The 19,422-nt window shown below is 50.8% G+C and overlaps 1 protein-coding gene across 1 annotated transcript in view; it reads left to right on the top strand.

Moving 5' to 3' along the window:
- Positions 1 to 2,509: 2,509 nt before the first annotated feature.
- ANOS1 (anosmin 1) overlaps positions 2,510 to 19,422 on the top strand; it is a 426,084-nt gene continuing 409,171 nt past the window's right edge. Inside the window, exon 1 of the mRNA XM_069640752.1 lies at positions 2,510 to 2,852. Within this exon, the coding sequence (XP_069496853.1) occupies positions 2,625 to 2,852 (228 nt within the window). The 5' untranslated portion in view covers positions 2,510 to 2,624. The remainder of the gene's footprint in view (positions 2,853 to 19,422) is intronic.

Consider the following 19,422-nt stretch of genomic DNA (forward strand, 5'->3'; position numbering starts at 1 on the left):
TCTTCTTAATGTTTGTGGCTGTTAGCGTATATTCCAGACCAGAGACCAAAAGTTGCTGAGCATCAACTGTCTCAAAGTTTGCAACTATATAGTTATTTCCATGAAAATTGACTTGTGCTTGTGTGCAAACCATCATACCCTGCATATTGATCACTGGATGCAAATTTTGAGCCTCACCTACCACCTCGACAGGTTGAAACTCCAACTCTGGAGCCCTCAAGTCATCCTGCATTGCTGCACTCTGCAAATAGTGCATTGAGGGCGTCCTGATGGCTGTACACGGGGTGCCACTTTAAGGCGAACAACAGGGCAGCACACCTGATGACCAGAGATTCAAATGAGGTTGAGACCAGTGGGAGAACAGGGGAGGTAAGGAGGCACACAACTCACCAAAGTATCTTTCAGCAGGGGGGAGAGTACCTTATCCTTCTTTAACCTTCCCGAATGATTCATCCTCAAGGGTGCAGTAGATTCAGTAGATGTCGTCAAATCAAAATATGCAATCTGAGTGAAGCCCAAGGGTGTGGAGCAAGCAGACCTTTATAGATCAGATGCCCTATGGAGCCCCAAGGAACACTCCCACACAACTCTGCAGCACTCTGATTGGGAGATGAGGTTTTTGTGTTTTTGGCTCCTCCTCCTCTTGCAGGCAGTGCGGTAGACAGTTAGATCAGACCAGCATACAAACGGGAGATCAACACAAGGAACACTCCCACAGGGATCTGTTAGTTGGGCGGTAGCATGATGGTTTGTGGCAAAATTGACAGTAGTCAATTTTGCTGCGAAATCAATTTTGCCGCGGACAAAATCCACAAATCCATGTCCCCACCAACCCCAGTACATCCCCACGCTCCCCCACTTACCTTGTCCACTTCTGCATTCTTTTGGACCCGGTGGCGTCAGTTCCATCCCTCTCATGCGGGTCGGATCCGACACCGCAGGGTTCGCTTTTCTCCTCTTTTTTTTTTCGTCCCCTGTCCTCTGATCCTCATGAATCTGGGGACACCCCTGCTACTCCCAAAGGCGATCAATTCCAAACATGGGGAACGGCACCCCTGGAACCCCCGCTCCCCATGTTTGGTAATGATTACCCAATTTGATTGATTTTAATGGATCGAATGGTACCGGCTGAATTCGGCCAATGTATCATTTGATCAATTAAAAGTGATCAAATTGGGAAATATCCTCCCACAGCACTCCCGCATTGCATAATTATGGCCGCAATGGCAAACACTAAGTAGAAAGCTGAAAAGCTGAGTGTAGGGCTACCTGGGGTTGGTGGCTTCCTTTTGTAGACTTGATACGGCATCGCCATAAAAGGTTCTTTGTACATGTCGAATGTGCTTGAATGTGAGTATTGCTTATACTTGTACCCAGGGGAGGTTCGTCAGATGTGATGTTGGCTTTCAGTGTGATTTGTTGCCGTGATCCAAAACAGAGACTCTAGTAAACGGCTGCTGTAGCTTATGCTGCAGCCTGGTGGATGGCGGACATTATCTATACAGTTTATAGACTGGTTTACTATTTCCGCATTCCATAAAACTAATGGCAACCAACCGCAATCCAGCTCTGAATTCTTGCTGAGTCTCGAAATTGGTACTGTGCCCATTATGCTACGGTGTGATATTGGGATTCACATGGAGCAATTCCTGCAATTGTCTAACACGTGCTTGCGTTATTTCGCCCCCGATTCACATTAAGTGATCACGTTTCGTTATTGCATCGGAAAGGCACGTGTTCATGTGTGTTCGCCTCCCATTCACACGTTCCTGTCTTGCATTGCTTCTGTGTCTGGGTCCCCAGTCAGCAAGACCAATGACAGGCTGAACGTTTGAGTCTGGTCATGCAGTCTGGGACTCACACTATCCCATCTATGCGGATAGACAGAGTGATACACAGACAGACAGATACACAGCTGGGTGGATGGATATAAATAGATGTAGTTCGTGGTGTCCTGGGGATAAGAGTGAAACAGATGCCTCGGGACTCCCCGTTGTGTCTGATCATTCTGTCACATCATTCGAGTTGTAGCTCCTTTGAGTAGTGTTGAATAGGCCAATGGTGGTCTCCATGTTTCCTTGCTGGGGAAAAATAAACCTACTCATGGGGTTAAAGTATGCGGTCCCTTTCCGATGCCTGAAATCGCAAGGCTGTGTGGGGTCGTGGACCTTGATCGCTCCGTTTTCTTTCACGTGCGTGGTGGGTGTGTGTGTGCTCTCGGTGCACACACGGGGATGAACGTGTCGCTTGTGGAAACTCCTGGGAATGGTGGTGGGTGGGGTGGGGGTACGCAGGTGCGCACAGGCACCCAACAGGACAGGGTCCACGGTCTCCAGGGAGAGGTGCAGCAGCTCCCCCTCATGCTCCATGTGCGGGCGCGCGCGCGCACTCACACACACACACACGACCTGCCCGCTGCCAGGCGGCCCGCCGCCCCCTGCCACTCACACACTGGCCCGCCCCCTGTGGGAGGGCTGCGCACTGGCCCGCCCCCCGCAGACCCGGCGAGGGCTGCAGGGGGAGTGTTCGCAGCCGGCCGGGAGCCCGAGTTGAATGAGTGCGTGCAAGTTATTGGTGTTTAGTTTCTAGCGGAGTGTCGCCGGCTCGCATCGCCTTCTCTCGCCATGCTCGCCTTCAGGAAGCCGGGCGCCTTGCTGCTGGCCGCCAGCATCCTCTGGGTCAGCGGGGTGTCCCGCAGCCGGGCGCTGCTGGGCTCGGGGAGGAACAAGCTGCAGCAGCAGCAGCAGCAGGACGAGTCCTTCTCCGGCGCCAGCATCTGCAGAGCCCGCTGCACCTCGCGCTGCCTCAGCCTGCACCTCACCCGCATCTCCACCTTCATCAAGCACTTCCAGGTACGCGTGGGGTGTGGCGTGCGCGCGCTTGACCCCCCGGAGTGCTTCACAGGGGACGCTGGATGACTGAGGCACAGGTGACCCCCCCCTGGCTAGCTCCCAGATCCCGAGGTCGTGCGTGGTGGGTATTGTGCACATGGTTAGGTATCCCTTTGAGCACATGTGATGGTCTGGGGTTTCCTACTAGGGGGTCATTGATTGTGCGCGAGTCACTTTGTAGAGGACGTGGTTACCCAGCCTAAGGGAGATTCCCGTCTGCATGTGAGGGGCAGCTGGTGGTCCACCCTGCCCACCCCCCTCCATGGTGGCATGGCAGAATAGGCGCGTTACCCCCTTCCCTCCCACAGACCTGGCAAGGGACTCGGTCCTAACATTATTAACCAGGCACACATATGCCCCCGTGTCCGCCTTGGCCCTCAGAAGTATGGATGTGATGCCATGGTGTCAATGGACAGCGGAGCTGGACCACAGTGCAGAGGTCACTAACCCGTCAATCACACGCCTCTCGAACAACCTGTGCCTTATTTAGTGAGACTGTAATCAGATGGCGAAGCAGCAGCTGAGGCCAACAGGGGTGTTTTTCGGTGTCGTACTTGGTACTTGCTCCGACTGGAGCCTGGCGGTGCATTAACCGTACAAAGAAGACATTGAGTTTGGAGTTGGTTTTTACCTCGCAGCAACTTTGCCAGGACGTTGGCTTGAACTAGGAGGCTTACATGTGTGTTTGTCGTTAACCCACGCAGCGTGCCAATGCGCTCACTGAGCACGCTGGTGGCAGGGTTTCCCCAGTAGGCGCTATGCGTGCGTTCTCGGCCGGAGGTATCCTCCGGGGGCCCGGCCCCGACATCTGCAACTGGGCCCAGGTGCCGAGGAGGGTGGAGGTGCCCGGTTACCTTGCTTCCCGTGCGTTTGTGTGCCCGTCCTCCCCACATCACAACCCGAGTGCTGTTCGCTCCTCTGCACCAGGCGCGTTTCATGTCACTGTTTTTCTCGCCTGGGTCGTTGAAGGATGAGCGGGGAGCGGCTGGATGCTCAGCTGTCGTTCTCCGTGGGATCTCCCCCCTCCCCTGCCCTTTGTTTACTTTCCAAGTCCGTTTCTCGGACTACCACGTGCACACCTGAGGCGGTGGTGGTGGTGGTGGTGGCGGCGGAGGAGTCCCCGCACGGCACGGGAGGCCGGCAGCGGCGCGTGTTCCTCGGGCACTGGCTCTTATAGGGAAGGGTGATGCGTTGTAGCTGCTGGGAGCCATACACGCAGGCGTGCGTTGGCTTGCTCGGCGTAACCAAGCCAAATAAATCGGAGGTGTTCTGACAAGGCGCTGGTGCCGGGGGATTTGCGGGAGGTGGCGTGCGCCGTGTGGTGTCTAAGGAGGGGGGGCGCGGGGGGTTGTCACTGGTGCGAACCCTTAAACCCCTTCGCCCACAACCTTAAGGCGGAGAGCATTCTTTGATGCGAACACACCTGTATCGAAGTTAATTGTACATCTATTGGGTTATACACAAGCAAGGATGCAGCAGGTGCTGTTCAATACACAACAGAGCAACTCGTGTAGACACAGTGGCCGCTTCCCTGCTTATACACTGGCCTCACCAACCGCATACAAATGCATGTGCACGTTGTTGTCGAGCAAGGGGCAACACGATGATTTTTTTTTGTGTTGAATTTCATTTATATTCTGAACCAGATCCACTTGTATTCCTGCCTGCCAAGATATGGTAACTTTATTTAATAACACTGTATACAATTAAACCTGTCTTAAAGAATACAATTAAACCTGTCTTAATTGGTAGGAGCTTTGTTTATTGGCTAGAGTGGTGATTGTAGCCTTGAGGACTCTGGTCTAATCCTGGCTATTCCAATTGACAGCAGTGTGTGACCCTGGGCGCATGCCTGAGTTCCTTTGTCTGACACCATTTGTGAGGAGGGATACGAATCTTCTTGTAGCATACAGTGAGAGAAACGCGCCCCTGTACCTACATCTGCACGCTGAGAGAAGCTAGTTTGGGGGGGGAGGGGGGCTCGCGAATCAAGTCTCCTCCATGCATCAATGCCAAGCCCCTCCCCCTGTGTTGTGCTGCGTCACTGGTTATAGGAAGGGAAATGTTATGTGAGATAGTCTTGTTCTGTATCTCTGGCCAGGAATGCATGCTGATAGAATATGTGTGGATAGCTCAGGGGCAACGTGCTCGTCTTGGAGACGACGCAGAGCAACACAGGTTCGATCCCTGGGTCTGTGTTTAGAAACCACTGGGTATTAGGCGCGTTCTAAATAACCAATTATTATTTATTTATGTATGACGGACAGCTCCGGAGAATGTTGAGTGAGTGTTGTGTGCGGGTGTTCCACAAATGTCAGTTGCGGGCCTGAGGTGAGAGGATGGCCAGTGGCTGTCACTTCCTGTCTATCTGTCACTGGAGTTGTGTGTGTGTGTGTGTGTGTGTGTGTGTATATATATATCTATATATCTATGTAAAATAAAGTATCTTAGTTCAATCTACATGGCTCCACAGCCGGTCTGTGTATTATCCAAGAGTGCCCAACACACATCCGGCTAGGAGACAGGAGGCCCCCCTCTGTGGCGGACTTCCCCATTAGCAGCGCTAGCCACACACAGTAATGCAATGGTGGGTGGCAACAGTGTTGTTGGGCTAGTACCGGCGCACCGGGGTGTGCAGGTACCAGTCGGGTCTGGTTTAGGGTGTGCGGCGGCTAACATGGCCGAGGAGCGCTACACCAGGGCACTCGGTTACATTGCGCTATTCCCGAGCGGCTTTCTGAGTGCTAGAGGACGGCTCCTCTGATGCATCCGAGTGCTGTAGGTGCCCTTCTACAGAACACAGCCTGCTCGGTGAGTTAGGGGGGGCCCTCTTTGTGCAGGCGATATGCAGCAGGTGGAGACGGGGGGGTGGTCTCCTACCGTCCACTTTTTGACTCCCAGGTGCAGAATTATCTAGTGAACCGCGTCTGCTTGCCACCACCCCTTTCTGTGTAAACTTTCCTCACAAGTCCACGGGGCGGGATGTTGTCGCAGGGCCGCAGCGGTTGTAGCCTATATAGCACTTAGCATGGCGGGGCATGGTTTTTGAAAGTGAATTATTTATTTGTATATAAAACTCCAGCATCAATGCCTTTGAGGAATAAGACAGACTTGCCTGCAGGTGTCACACTAGACCTGAGGACACGTGGGAGCATATTACTGCCTCCCTCCTTGAAGAGATTTGCAACACATTGTGTATAGCTAGGCGCTATACAAATAAACAATTCATTTCAATTCGTGCCCTGTTGCCCGGGGCCTTTGGTTCGAGTTCTTAAAGTCCTCAAGATAAGATTCCACGGGTAGGTGGTGACTCCCACACTTCGCCCGAGAGGAGGGGGTTGCAGTGAGTCACTGATCGCTCCGTCCGCGCTCAATCACTGGCTGTGTCCCTAATCGATTTCAAAGCGGCCCTCGCAGCCCCCCTCCCTCCCCGCTCCTCAAACGCGATGTAATTCGTTTTAATTACAGGGATTAAGCGCCGGGGGGGGGGGGGGTTGGGGTCCGTGCCAGGCGGCAGTAATTCAGTAAATCAGGAAAAACGGCAAATCTCGGAGTCTGCGTGGTGTTGCTTGATGGAGGGCTGCGAGCCTGGCGGCTCGGCACTCTGGCAGCGTGTGGGTTGAGAGCGCCGGGAGGAAGGCCTGAAACCGCCGGCACCCCTCAACCAAACGAACACTTGCGAAGGTTCCCCCGAATGTGCACGCGACGCGTTCAAAGGTTTGAAGTTGCAAGATAATGACGGGTTCTGCGGGCGGCCTCGCTGCAGCCTGCACTGCATTCGGCTTTGAGGCGCTTATCTCGTCCACACAATGGCACTGCAGCCACTCAAACGCGCGTTCAGAAAGCGGCGCTTTGCTTGGCCCGACTAAAAGGCGCGTGGCCGGTCCGGGTGGCGCAGCAGCTGACCAGCGGGAACACGCCTTCGAGTGTCATTATGGGATGGTGGGTGGGGGGTCGAGGGGATATACTCGTCACACCAGCAAAACATAACGTTCCTGTCAACCAGAGCAGACAATAACCCAACTTTCTCTGCTTGTAATTATTACCACGCTGCGAGTGTTGGAATTGTCGAGAATGTAAGGCCGTAGGCATATATATATATATATATATATACACACACACACACACACAGTAAAAACGTGTGCATGACTCACGGTGTGATTTTGGGCATTAGACGGTCAGGTGACCAGGGGCTCAGACTACTGGTCGGTCCAGTGATGGGGCCCACTCGAGCATGACCCATACTCCCAGCCTACGGCTGCTGTGCGGCGTTGTGGTGCCCTCTTTTCCAGTTTAGCCTAGTCCAATCTCATGTGTTCGTAATCACATGTTTAATGTTGTTCACGCTCTGTCTGTCCAATATCGGGCGGGAAGGCCGCGTCTTTTGGCTTCGTTCCCCAGGGGACCGCTTTATATCCTGTTTATCCGAGAGGGTGCTGGGGGAGGGGATGGGGGGAAGGGGGGTACCTGTCCAGTGGGCGGTCTAGCTTTGTTCTTTTGTGCCTGCATGCATTGGCCCGCACTTGTCAAAGCTGGCACCCCAGCTCCTTCCTCCTCTGGGCACCCAGGAGTCTGCCACCCCCTTTGTCCCCCCCCAAAAGTAATCAGCTAGAATCATGTTAGTGACAGTGGAAGGGGCGACCTATCTATGCTACCCCCCCCCCCGACCCCTACCTCTAGGGCCGCCGCCCTTCCGGGTGACAAGGCGCTCCCCGATACCAGGAGAGACTGTTCTTCTCCATTCCAGGTGCCCTCTTGGGAATGCTATGTGCGCAGTGCCCCGACGCCTTGATGGCTAATCCTTGCACATGTGAGCTGACTGCAGAGGGTGGATGGCAGAGGCGTTGCTAGGTGGTGGGGTGGGGGGCTGAGGGGGTTATAGCCCCGAGTCTTTTGGTTGTAGCCCTGGATAGAAGCTCAGGGGCTATAACCGAAAGTCTATAGCTAGCCCGGAGGACCGACATTACCTTAGCCCCTGATCTTTTCCAGACCTAGCAACACCCCTGGTGGATGGATAGCCCCCGTGTGAAGCGCGCGCCTCTGACACGTGGCCAGCCTGAACCTTGCATGTCCGAAACGTAATCAGCCCTTCATCCTTCCGAGTTTGATGTATTGCGTGCCACCGCATTGGGTAATACACAACCCTTTATTGAAGCACATAGAAGTGGGAGGAAAACCGCAGGAAGCACTTAGATATGTAATACGCCACTTCATTGGGCGTTTGCCTCGCCACTGTTTCGTAGTGCTGTGCGGTCACCAAAAATACTCCCCACTAGGTCGCATATACAAGACATATACATATATGCAACCATACCCCATTCCATCCGGGAGATACTAGTCCAATGGGTTTAACTTTGCATTGTGGGACTTGCAGTCCTGGTTTTAAAGTGGGGGGAATCCAGGACTGCAAAGTTGAAACCAGGACTGGACTAGTAACTCTCGAATGGAATGGAGTATGAAGACACAGACACTGGCCATGCCATGCTCATCCAGCAAACAGTACATATACAGAAGCATGTAGTGCCCTTCACTACATTCGACAGGCACATTTATTTTGGATGTTTTTTTTTTCAAAACCTTGTAAACAAACTTGATCTGAAGCACCTGTTTGGATGGAGGAGTCTATATTGCCATCTGAACGGCCGGTTAGGCCAGGAACATGGCTGCCGTTCAGCTATGATTGATAAACGTGTGAGTTTCCTCCCTGTGTCTACTCTCCTCCACATTGCCCTCTGCGCGTTGAAGCGGTTATGCTGGCAGTGCCTTATGAAGCCACGGGAAATAGATAAGTACACGTGTCAGGGTGCACACACTCTTCTCAGCGCTGCGCTCGCGCAGCAGGCCAGTGGCGCAGAGACAGGCCCAGCCAGATGCAGAAGAGCGAGGCCTCGGGTTCTGTGTCCATCTCATCCAGCCTGGGTCCCTGCGCCCAAAACCCGCGCCCACATTCCCAAAGTGAAATTTGACACTTTTTGCGACCAACTGAGTAGTGCCCGAGGCACATTTTTTGGGATAATTTGTGAGGAAGGGTGTATTTTAAAGAATCTTGGAAGATCCAACTAGCCAGCAATGCCCCATAAAACCGACCCACACTGGCCTGTCTGTCAAGTCCTTCCAGCACTGGGTTACTGCCCATGGGCACATCCGACCTAGTGCTGAGGCCGAGTGCTGTTGCATTCCCTGACAGTGCGACTCGCTACTCTACACCTGCAGGGGTGAACTGGGACGCAAAAGGGACACTGTAAATAACTTTCTAAGTGGCCCCATATTACACATTTTCTCCAAGCACAATCCTTCCCTTTTGGGAAAATGTGGCAATAGCACAGAAAACAGGCCCAGGGTGCAGTGGCCTACTGGGAAATCTCCAGAGTTCCCTATAGGCCAGTCTGCCCCTATAAACCTGGCGGGACTTCATACTGAGTGACGTAATGTTACCTACATGCACCCCAACATATTATTAAACACCCGAGACTTCAACTGAACTCATTACAATCTATTTAAAAAAAACGTTTTCTGCTACTAATTTATGTTATAAATAAACCTGTATCTTTTGTAGCATTGTATTTAAAATAAATAAAGTCCTGCCAACACGAAGGGACGGATAATCATGTTGACAATGTACAGTTCCCTTAACTTGTATGATAACAATTCTGGTGTTCTCCCATTGCACCACTATAGCGGAGTAACTTGCTGAGAATGTTGGGGGCGACATGACGGGGCCCACTGCCAAATGAGTGTGACAAAATGGTGTGCCAGAAAAGAAGGGGACGACAAACACCCTTGTCCCAGCCCCCATAAAATGACGGCCATGCACCACTATTGCCGGGGATCCAGTTTCAGAGCACCTGGTAACAGGTGTTCGTGAATGCCATCATGATTACCCACATTGAGTGGATGAAGGCAGGAGCTGGCCTTGTAGAGCTTCAAACGCTTGCCCCTGTGGGAACTCCGTCTCTTAAGAGGCGTGTGCATTATGGGCAGAGCTATGCGCTCCGTAACTGGACAGGGCCCACAATAGCATCAAAATGGAACCCGTCCTTTGGCAGATGTGCGGCCTACTGGACAAGGCCCACTAGCATCAAAATGGAACCCGTCCTTTGGCAGATGTGCGGCCTACTGCACAAGGCCCACTAGCATCAAAATGGAACCCGTCCTTTGGCAGATGTGCGGCCTACTGGACAAGGCCCACTAGCATCAAAATGGAACCGTCCTTTGGCAGATGTGCGGCCTACTGGACAAGGCCCACTAGCATCAAAATGGAACCCGTCCTGTGGCAGATGTGCGGCCTACTGGACAAGGCCCACTAGCATCAAAATGGAACCCGTCCTTTGGCAGATGTGCGGCTTACTGCACAAGGCCCACTAGCATCAAAATGGAACCCGTCCTTTGGCAGATGTGCGGCCTACTGGACAAGGCCCACTAGCATCAAAATGGAGCCCGTCCTGTGGCAGATGTGCGGCCTACTGGACAGGCCCACTAGCATCAAAATGGAACCCGTCCTTTGGCAGATGAGCGACCTGGTGGTTATTGCATTATTCAAGAATTCTATGATGTGCCAAAGGCCATCCAAGGCCAAACGATAATGATGTGTTATTATATAGCACTTACACTTAAGCGCTTCATGTAGAACAAATAAACATACAATATCACCCAACCTGTGCTTGTACTCATTTATCAACCTCAGCAGGATGAATGGCTGAGTTGACCTTGCTGGGAGTCAAGCCTGCACCCTCCAGATCACACACACATTGTAGCAGCCAGCGCTCAACCCACTGAGGTATGTTACCGGCTATAGCTATATGAAAACCAGCCACTCCAGAAACAAAGAGCCACATGCTGGTGGCCACAGCCCATAAGCCTCAATAAAAAAAGAAAACACTTTATTTTTCAGGGGTAGCAAGGGAGAGCTGAGGGGTCGCAGGCGACCCCTAAATGACATCCATGACAAACACCCTTGTCCTCCCCACCCCCTAAAATGACGCCCATCCACCACTATCGCCGGGGATCTAGTTTGAGAGCACCTGGTAACAGGTGTTAGTGAATGTCATCATTATTACCCACATTGAGTGGATGAAGGCAGGAGCTGGCCTTGTAGAGCTTCAAACGCTTGACCCTGTGGGAACTCCGTCTCTTAAGAGGCGTGTGCACTAAGGGCAGAGCTATCCGCTCCGTAACTGGACAGGGCCCACTAGCATCAAAATGGAACCCGTCCTTTGGCAGAGGTGTGGCCTACTGGACAGGGCCCGCTAGCATCAAAATGGAACCCGTCCTTTGGCAGAGGTGTGGCCTACTGGACAGGGCCCACTAGCATCAAAATGGAACCCGTCCTTTGGCAGATGTGCGGCCTAGTGGACAGGGCCCACTAGCATCAAAATGGAACCCGTCCTTTGGCAGATATGCGGCCTACTGGACAGGGCCCACTAGCATCAAAATGGAACCCGTCCTTTGGCAGATGTGCGGCCTACTGGACAGGGCCCACTAGCATCAAAATGGAACCCGTCCTTTGGCAGATGTGCGGCCTACTGGACAGGGCCCACTAGCATCAAAATGGAACCCATCCTTTGGCAGATGTGCGGCCTACTGGACAGGGCCCACCAGCATCATGGAACCTATCCTTTGGCAGATGTGCAGCGTAGCCTTTCGGCCACTTGATAGCGATGCAGTCTTTAAGAGTAGTTGGTTTGACACGGTCATCGAGTGGGTGACTGCCATGATCCGAATTCTAGCGGTTCTTCCTTGGCACTCATCTTGAGTTTGCGGTTCCGCAGTCAAAGGCCTTGAAGAGTCTCCTGAACCGTATGCACATGTGTTCTGCCCTCAGACGGCAGGGAGACTCAAGAACATAGGACTGCGGCTGGATGTCTCAATGTCTGTGGTGCTCGCAAGGTCATTGCTGTAGCAGTACTAAAAAGGTTGCCAGATGCAGTGACCAAAGTTTTATTCCCAGCTCTGTCAGTGGTTAAATTGTGTCATTCTGGGAAAATCACATTTGCGCTCTGAGTCGATGGACCTGAGTCACTGAGCATTTTCCAATGGGATTACTCCATCATAAAACACGTCTGTAAATCAGGCTCAGCATCTGCACACTTTGGTTGCGTTTAGAATCTCGGTATACGCCCAGAAGAAAGAGCTATGTTTACGCTGAGTTTGCACCGGCTTTAACCCGCCTCCTGTTCCGTCTTTCCATGCTGTCACCAGTAGGGGAAGCAGAGCAGAAACATACAGACTGAACTTAATTGTTTCTTTTCTTCCAGCACTCAGCTTTTTTTTTCCCCAATTGTCAGCTCATTTCTCTCTGTTCTTTGGACGGTCTATTGTTGTAGTTGCTATCTTCTCTCATTGGTCATTTGTTCCGCATTAACGATCCAATTTCGCCTCAATGTGTTCCGCCCCCTGTTCTCCATCGCTGGGCCATGTCTGCCACTGTTGTTCACGCTTAGACTTGACTCTGCTCCACCAGCTGTGATCTCGACTGTGTCGCCAACATTGATTTTTTTGTTGTTGTTAATTGAAAGCCTTTTCGTTATTATCGTGCACCCATCAACATGCAGTGGAGTGTCCATTTATCAGTGTTTTGCGCTGTAGCGCACACAGCTCAATGCCGCTTCAGGACACCCAGCGTAGGTCAGCGTTTTAGAACAAGTGGAAAATGCGCAGCGCTACATTCGGTTTGGATCAGGGGAATGGCCATATTCATTTGATGTTTCTGAGGCAGTGGTCGAAGTGTAAGAAATGAAGTAGTGGAACTATGTTCCCTGCTGACCTGCCCCCACTCCAAACCCCATCACCACTCCCCCCCACACCCAATTCAAACCCACAAACACATGCACCTGCATGTGTTTGTGGGTTTGAATGCACCTGCATGAACGTTCAGTGCAGTGCACTGAAAGTGCAAGGTTCAACTTCTTCCTACACTTTTATTGTAAAACGAAAACGTTCCAGAACGGTTTCTATTTAAAATAAAAGTATAGGAACAGTAAAACGTAATTTAAAAAACTAGAAGAGCACCACTCCCAAGCGCTCCCGCTCACTTCGACCACTGTTCTGAGGGTTAATTTCAAAAGCATGACCACAACTAGAAGCTTTGCTATAACTTAGAAACCAAATACCGAAAGGCCCATGTTGTGGCAGGAGATACATGCCACGCCAATGTTTGTGAATCGCGCTACCTTTCTTAAGGAATATAAAGCAGGAAATCCGGGATTTAATGTAGCATGGCTTGATATCAAATGTTTTCATAGCACTTTATGCCGGATTCCTTTTGCTTCTAAGCGCTCTGTTAATAGGTGGTATCTGTACTCAATTGATCGGCTTCCAAAGGATATAGGGCTGAATTGACCCCGCTGGGATTCATAGATGTAATTTGCGAGCTGAGCGCTCAATTCGCTGAGATACCTTTTGCTTCTTGAAGATGCTGTCCTCCCACATATTTCCACTAACCATTGTGTAAAACATGGAAAAAAGACAAAGAAGGAGGACGCATTAATGGTAGATCTGTTTACAAGTGCACAGACGGCCCTCCTTTATTTTTCATGTTTTGTTGTGGTTATCAGTTCTGTGGTATCCAGTGCTGGAAATGGGTAAACAAAAAATGTATGGGTGGAGCCCTCTCCTCCTTGGGGGGAGCGAGGAGCTGTGGGGAGAAGGGGGCAGCGGCTGTGGCGGCAGTGTTAGCAATCTCTTCAGAGAATCCAAGCCTATCTATTTGCATGAAAGCAAAGAGCATTATGGGAACATAAGAATGCACACCATTTTAAATGTTAAACATGTCTGATAGTGATTTAGCAAGAATGAGCACTTTTGAGCGAGTAATGGAAGTTGGAATCTGCTCTTTTCATTAGTGACATTACTCACCCTAGCAAAAAAAAGGCTGCACATTGCAACTCATATATTCCAATTTGGATTGCTGCTACAGAATATAGGCGAGGCGCGCATTGGAGACTGTGCCACGCTGCTAGGGCCGCTCCTCTAGTGGGAACTGGGAGGCGGTGATCGGCTCCCGAGGGTAACGGCATCGGAATCCGGAGAGAGGTCCCATAGACAGCGGGACTGAAGGCAGTGGGATGTCATGTGGACGGACTCAGGCAGGGCGGAGCAGCTAATAAGTGGAGAGAGTTGGGCTTGAGGAGGCTGAGAGGTCTCCTAAGGCGAGAGCAAGGAGAAAGTGTGTCCAGAAGAGGAGGTAAGGATGGGCAAGGGAGGTGGGAAGCCTGGAAAGAAAGGAGGGGTGGAGGAAAGGGAGAAGAGGGGAAAGGTGTCTTCTGTGAGATCCTCATCTATGGAGGAGGGGAAAGGGGGAAATGGGGGACGGCTTCGCAGTAGGTCTCCTCAGAGGAATAATGAAGGAGGGTTGGTTCAGGACTTCTCAGGGTCGGAGTGTCAGGAAAAAAGTGATTTGGAGGAGCTGGGGACTTTGGGGAGTGGTGTGTTGGAGGCAGAGAAGATGCAATATGAAAGTGTGTGGAAGGTGGTGTTGAAACCTGATAGTCGTGAAAAGACATTTTTGGGGGTGAATCCGTTAGAAATTGCTAGATGGATAGAGGCAGCTGTGGGGGTTGTTACTCGGGTGCTAGTAGTGGCTGGAGGACGGTTGCTAGTGGAGGGAACGAATGCTGATAGCAAAGCTAAGATTTTGGAAGTGCGTTGTTTGGGTAGACATGCGGTACATGCGATTGATCAAAGTGGTGTGTCGTGTAAGGGGGTGTTGTATGGAGTGCCGGTAACTGTAAGTATGTCTGAGATAGAAGATAAATTAGTGGATGTTGGGGTGGTGGAAGCATGGAGGTTGGGAAGGAGAGATGCACGTGGGGATGTAATATCTACAACAGTAGCAGTGAGATTTGCGCGGAAGGAGTGTCCGGAAGTGGTGGAGTTGGGTTATCAGAGGTTCCGTGTGAAAGCTTATGTAGCGATGCCAATAAGGTGTTATAAGTGTCAACAGTTTGGGCATATGGCGAGAGTATGCAGGAATGAGAGACATTGTGGGAGGTGTGGAGCGGATCATGACATTAAGGAATGCAAGGTGGAGACTCCGATGAAGTGTGTAAATTGTGGGGGAGGGCATTCTACTGCGTTTAGGGGGTGTGAGAGTCACAGGGTTGCGAGAGAGGTGGTGCAGGTAAGGGCGGCGGAAGGTTTGTCATATGCTGAGGCTGTAGCAAAGGTGAAACCGGCACGGGTAGTAAGTGAGGTGAGTGCGAAAGAGTTGGTAGTGGAAGAGGGTGTGGGAAGAAAGAAAGTGATGGGTGAGGTGAAAGGCAAAGAAATGGTGATTGTTTCAAAAACTGAGTTTATGTGTTTCATAGTGAGTGTGCTGGAGTTGGTTCAAAGGAATGCTTCTATTAGTGTGTCAGATCTTACGAAAGGAGTGGTGGAAGCAGGGAGGAGGTATTTGAGTGTTGTAGATGTGGTGGAAGAGGATGTATTCAAGATGGTTGCTAAAATGCGGAAGCAGAGTGGGATCCCGGCATGAGGATTTTGCAGTGGAACGCGAGAAGTTTGTTGAGAAATGGACAAGAGTTAAAAGCGGTGTTGTGCAGGGAACTGAATGTTGACGTGGTTTGTATTCAGGAGACGTGGTTGAGGGGAGATCTGAGGTTTGTGATACCGGGTTTTGAATTGTTTCGTAAGGATAGGTTGGAAGGGAGAGGGGGAGGTGTGGCTCTAGCGGTTCGAAAGGGGTTGATAGCAAGAGAGATTGTGGTGGATGGAGAAGTAGAGGTGATTGGGGCAGGGATACGGGTAGGAGGATTGGAAGTATTGGTGCTGAATTATTATAATCCGTGTGAGGTGGTGGAAGTGGGTGTGTTGTCTGGAGTGATAAGGGGACATGTGGGACCTTGTGTGTTGTGTGGCGATTTTAACAGTGCCAATACGTTGTGGGGTAGCGACCGGACAGATACAAATGGGGAAATGTTGGAGGACATGGCGGATGAATTGAGACTGGTTTTGTTGAATGATGGTTCAGGTACGCGGTTAGATGTGAGGACTGGGAAACTGTCGTGCTTGGATTTGACCTGGGTGTCTGCTGCTATAGCGGGTGAATGTGATTGGGAGGTGCGTGTGGAAGGGGACATGGGGAGTGATCATTCTGGTATATTGGTGACTGTAAGAGGTGAGGTAGGGATCAGGCCACGGATGACTGGGAGAAGGTTGAATTTTAAGAAGGCTGATTGGGAGATGTATAAAAGAGTGTGCCAGGAAGTGATTGTTTCTCGAGGTAGAGGTGAAGAGGTGGATGAGTGGAATGAATATTTGGTGCAGGGAATGAGAACAGCATCTGAGGCGGCAGTTCCAGAGATTGACAAGGGGAAGAATGGGAAGATTGAGGTACCTTGGTGGACGGTTGAATGTTCGAGAGCTGTGGCGGAACGTAAGAAGGCTAGGGCCAGGGCAATAAGGTCAGGAATGATAGCAGATTTGGTGACATATAAAAAGGCTAAAGCTAAGGCGCAGAGAGTAATTCGAGAACGGAAACGTGGTTATTGGAGGGGTTATTGTGGGTCCTTGGGGAATGATTCCGGTGTAGGTGAGGTATGGAAACAGTTCAAGCGGATGTCTGGATTAACGAGATCACAGGGTGGAATGACAGTGTTGTTGAAAGGAGAAGAGGTGATTAATGAGGATGGGGAAAAGGCGAATTTGATGGGGGAGTATTTTGCAGAGGTACACAGTTCGGGGAATTTTCCAGAAGAGGTGAGGATACGAATGGGTATGGTAGAGGAGGAGATGCGGGAGGTGTTGGCAAATGTTGGGCCTTGGGAAGAGCAATATGAGGTGCTGTTTTCGATGTTGGAGTTGGATGGTGCTATCCGGAAGGGAAAGTGGTCAAGTCCAGGGGTAGATGGTGTTATGTATGTATTTTTAGAGAAGTTGCCGGTAGAATGTAAGTTGGAGGTATTAGCTCTGATCAATGAGATTTGGAAGAGTGGTGTTTTGCCGAAGATATGGAAGAGAGCGATAGTGGTGGCGATTTTGAAGGGTGGAAAGGTTCCAACGGAGTGTAAGTCATATAGGCCGATTGCATTGACTGTTGTGATGTGTAAAGTTATGGAACGGATGGTGGTTGAGCGATTGGGGTTTTATTTGGAGTCGAATGGGTGTTTGAGCGATTTTCAGAGTGGGTTCAGGAAGAATCGGTCGGTGGCTGATCCATTAGTGAGATTAGTGACTGGGGTGGAAGAGGCAATATGTGATGGAGAGATGGTGGGAGCGTTCTTTTTGGATTTGGAGAAGGCTTATGATATGGTGTGGAAGAGTGGGTTGTTGGTAAGATTGTTGGAGGTGGGTGTGAAGGGGAGGATGTTTCGGTGGATAAGGGCATTTTTGGCGGATAGGACCTTTCAGGTGAGAGTGAGGGGGGTGCTGTCTGAAGTTTGGAAGATGGAAAATGGGACACCTCAGGGAAGTGTGATTAGTGCAATGCTGTTTAATGTAATGGTGGATGGACTGATTCGGGCTATGATGGGATTAGGGTGTCAGGTAGATTTCTTTGCGGATGATGGTGTGGTATGGGTAAGAGGACGGAGTTTGTTGACGGTGCAGAATCGGCTGCAAGCTGTGATAGTACGCATGGAGGAGTGGTGTGGGAAATGGGGCTTTTCGGTGTCTGTGGAAAAAAGTGTGAGTATGGTGTTTTCGAGGAGAAGAGTGCAGCAGGAGTTGAACTTAGTTTTGAAAGGTGTGAGGGTGAAGAGTGTGAAGGAGTTCCGGTACTTGGGGGTGATTCTGGATAGAAAGTTGAATTGGAACATGCAAGTGAATGGAGTGATGGACAAGTGTAAACGGAGGTTGAATTTGTTGCGGGCGGTGACCGGGAAAGAATGGGGTGCGCAGCAGAAGTGTTTACGAATGTTATATAAGGGATTGATTTTGAGTGTGCTAGATTACGGATGTCAGGTGGCAGTGGGTTACACAAAGAGTCAGAAGTTGCGGTTGGATAGGATGCAGGCGAGAGCGTTGAGAGTGTGTTCGGGTGTGATGAGATCCTCTCCAATGAATGCAGTTCAGGTACTTGTGGGGGAGATGCCATTGGGATTGAGAAGGGATGTGTTGAATATGAGGTGGTGGATGAAGTGTAGTGCGAAGAGTGTGGCTCATCCGGTACGTGAATGTTTGCGGTATAATTGGAGGTTTGACTATTATGGGGATCGGTGGAGGAAGAAAGGGGGCACTTTGGGGTTTCACATGTGGGAGAAGGGGGTGCAGTGGGGTGTGGGCGAGTTGATGGTTGTGACAGATATGGATCTAGTGAGGTGTCCGATGTGGATGATGAGGTCTCCTAAGGTGTGCTTGAAGTTGACGAGTGTGGTGTCAAAGAAGCGGGGATTGCGAGGTGAGATCAAAGATTTGGGTCAGGCATATGTGGCAGAGAAAGAAGGGTGCAGGGTGTTCACGGATGGTTCAAAGGATCCGGTATCTGGAAGAGTGGGAATGGCGTATTATTTAGAAAGCACGGGGGAGTATAAAGTGGGGCGTCTGACGGATGATGTGTCAATTTGTACGGCTGAGTTGGTGGCGATTGCAATGGCGATTGAAAGGGTATGCGAGTTGAGGTTTGAGAAAGTAGTGGTATTTTCAGATTCATTGAGTGGGTTACAGGCGATTATGTCAGGGGATGGTGATAGGAAAGATGTGATTTTGGATATCAGGAGAAAGATTGATCGGTGTGTGCGTGGAGGGATGGATCTGGAGTTGGCGTGGGTCCCCAGTCATAGCGGCATTTTGGGAAATGAGTTAGTAGATCTAGCGGCGGGTGAGGGTATGAGAAGGGAAGCGGTTGATGTAAGATTACCTTTGAGTGTGGATGAGACGAAGGCAGTGATGGTGAGGCGGGTCATGGATGAGTGGCAGGAGAAGTGGGTGAGTGGGGTGACAGGTAGGTGGATGTTTGGTATTCGTGAGAAAGTGTCAGTAAAGGTGAATTCGGGAAGTCTAGAATGGAGGAGGGGGGAGGAGGTGATGCTAAATCGATTGAGAATAGGGCATGTGGGACTGAATGAATACCTATTTAGAGTGGGGAAGCGAGAATCGAGGGATTGTGCGGTGTGTGGAGTGCCTGAGACTGTGGAACATTTTCTGTTTAGGTGTGAGAGACATGCTGTAGAGAGAGAATTGATGAGGGTTCGATTGACTGCGCAGGGTTTGGCTGAGTTGAGTGGGAAGGCTTTGATGGGAGGTGATGGGGTGAGTGGCAGAAGGAGGAGTAGTGTGTTGTTGGATTTTGTGAGGCAGACAGGGCGGTGGAAGGAATTGTGAGTTTTATGTGGGTCAAATACTGAATGGTGGATAGGTGCACATCATCCATTTGGATGGGGAAGCGCCTGCGTGGGTCCGTCCACGCCTACTCTAATTTAAAGAAAGAAAGAAAGAAAGATTGCTGCTACAATGAGAGGATTTTACTGGGAGGTGATGGGAAGGGAGGCAGGAGAAGGAATAGTGTGATGTTGGATTTTGTGAGGCAGACAGGGAGGTGGGAGGAGTTGTGAGCTTAAATGGAGCCAAATAATAATTAGTGGGTACGGTGCACATC

This window comes from Ambystoma mexicanum, chromosome 7q, assembly GCF_040938575.1.
Source record: "Ambystoma mexicanum isolate Mex_15411 chromosome 7q, UKY_AmexF1_1, whole genome shotgun sequence".
Classification (NCBI taxonomy): domain Eukaryota; kingdom Metazoa; phylum Chordata; class Amphibia; order Caudata; family Ambystomatidae; genus Ambystoma; species Ambystoma mexicanum.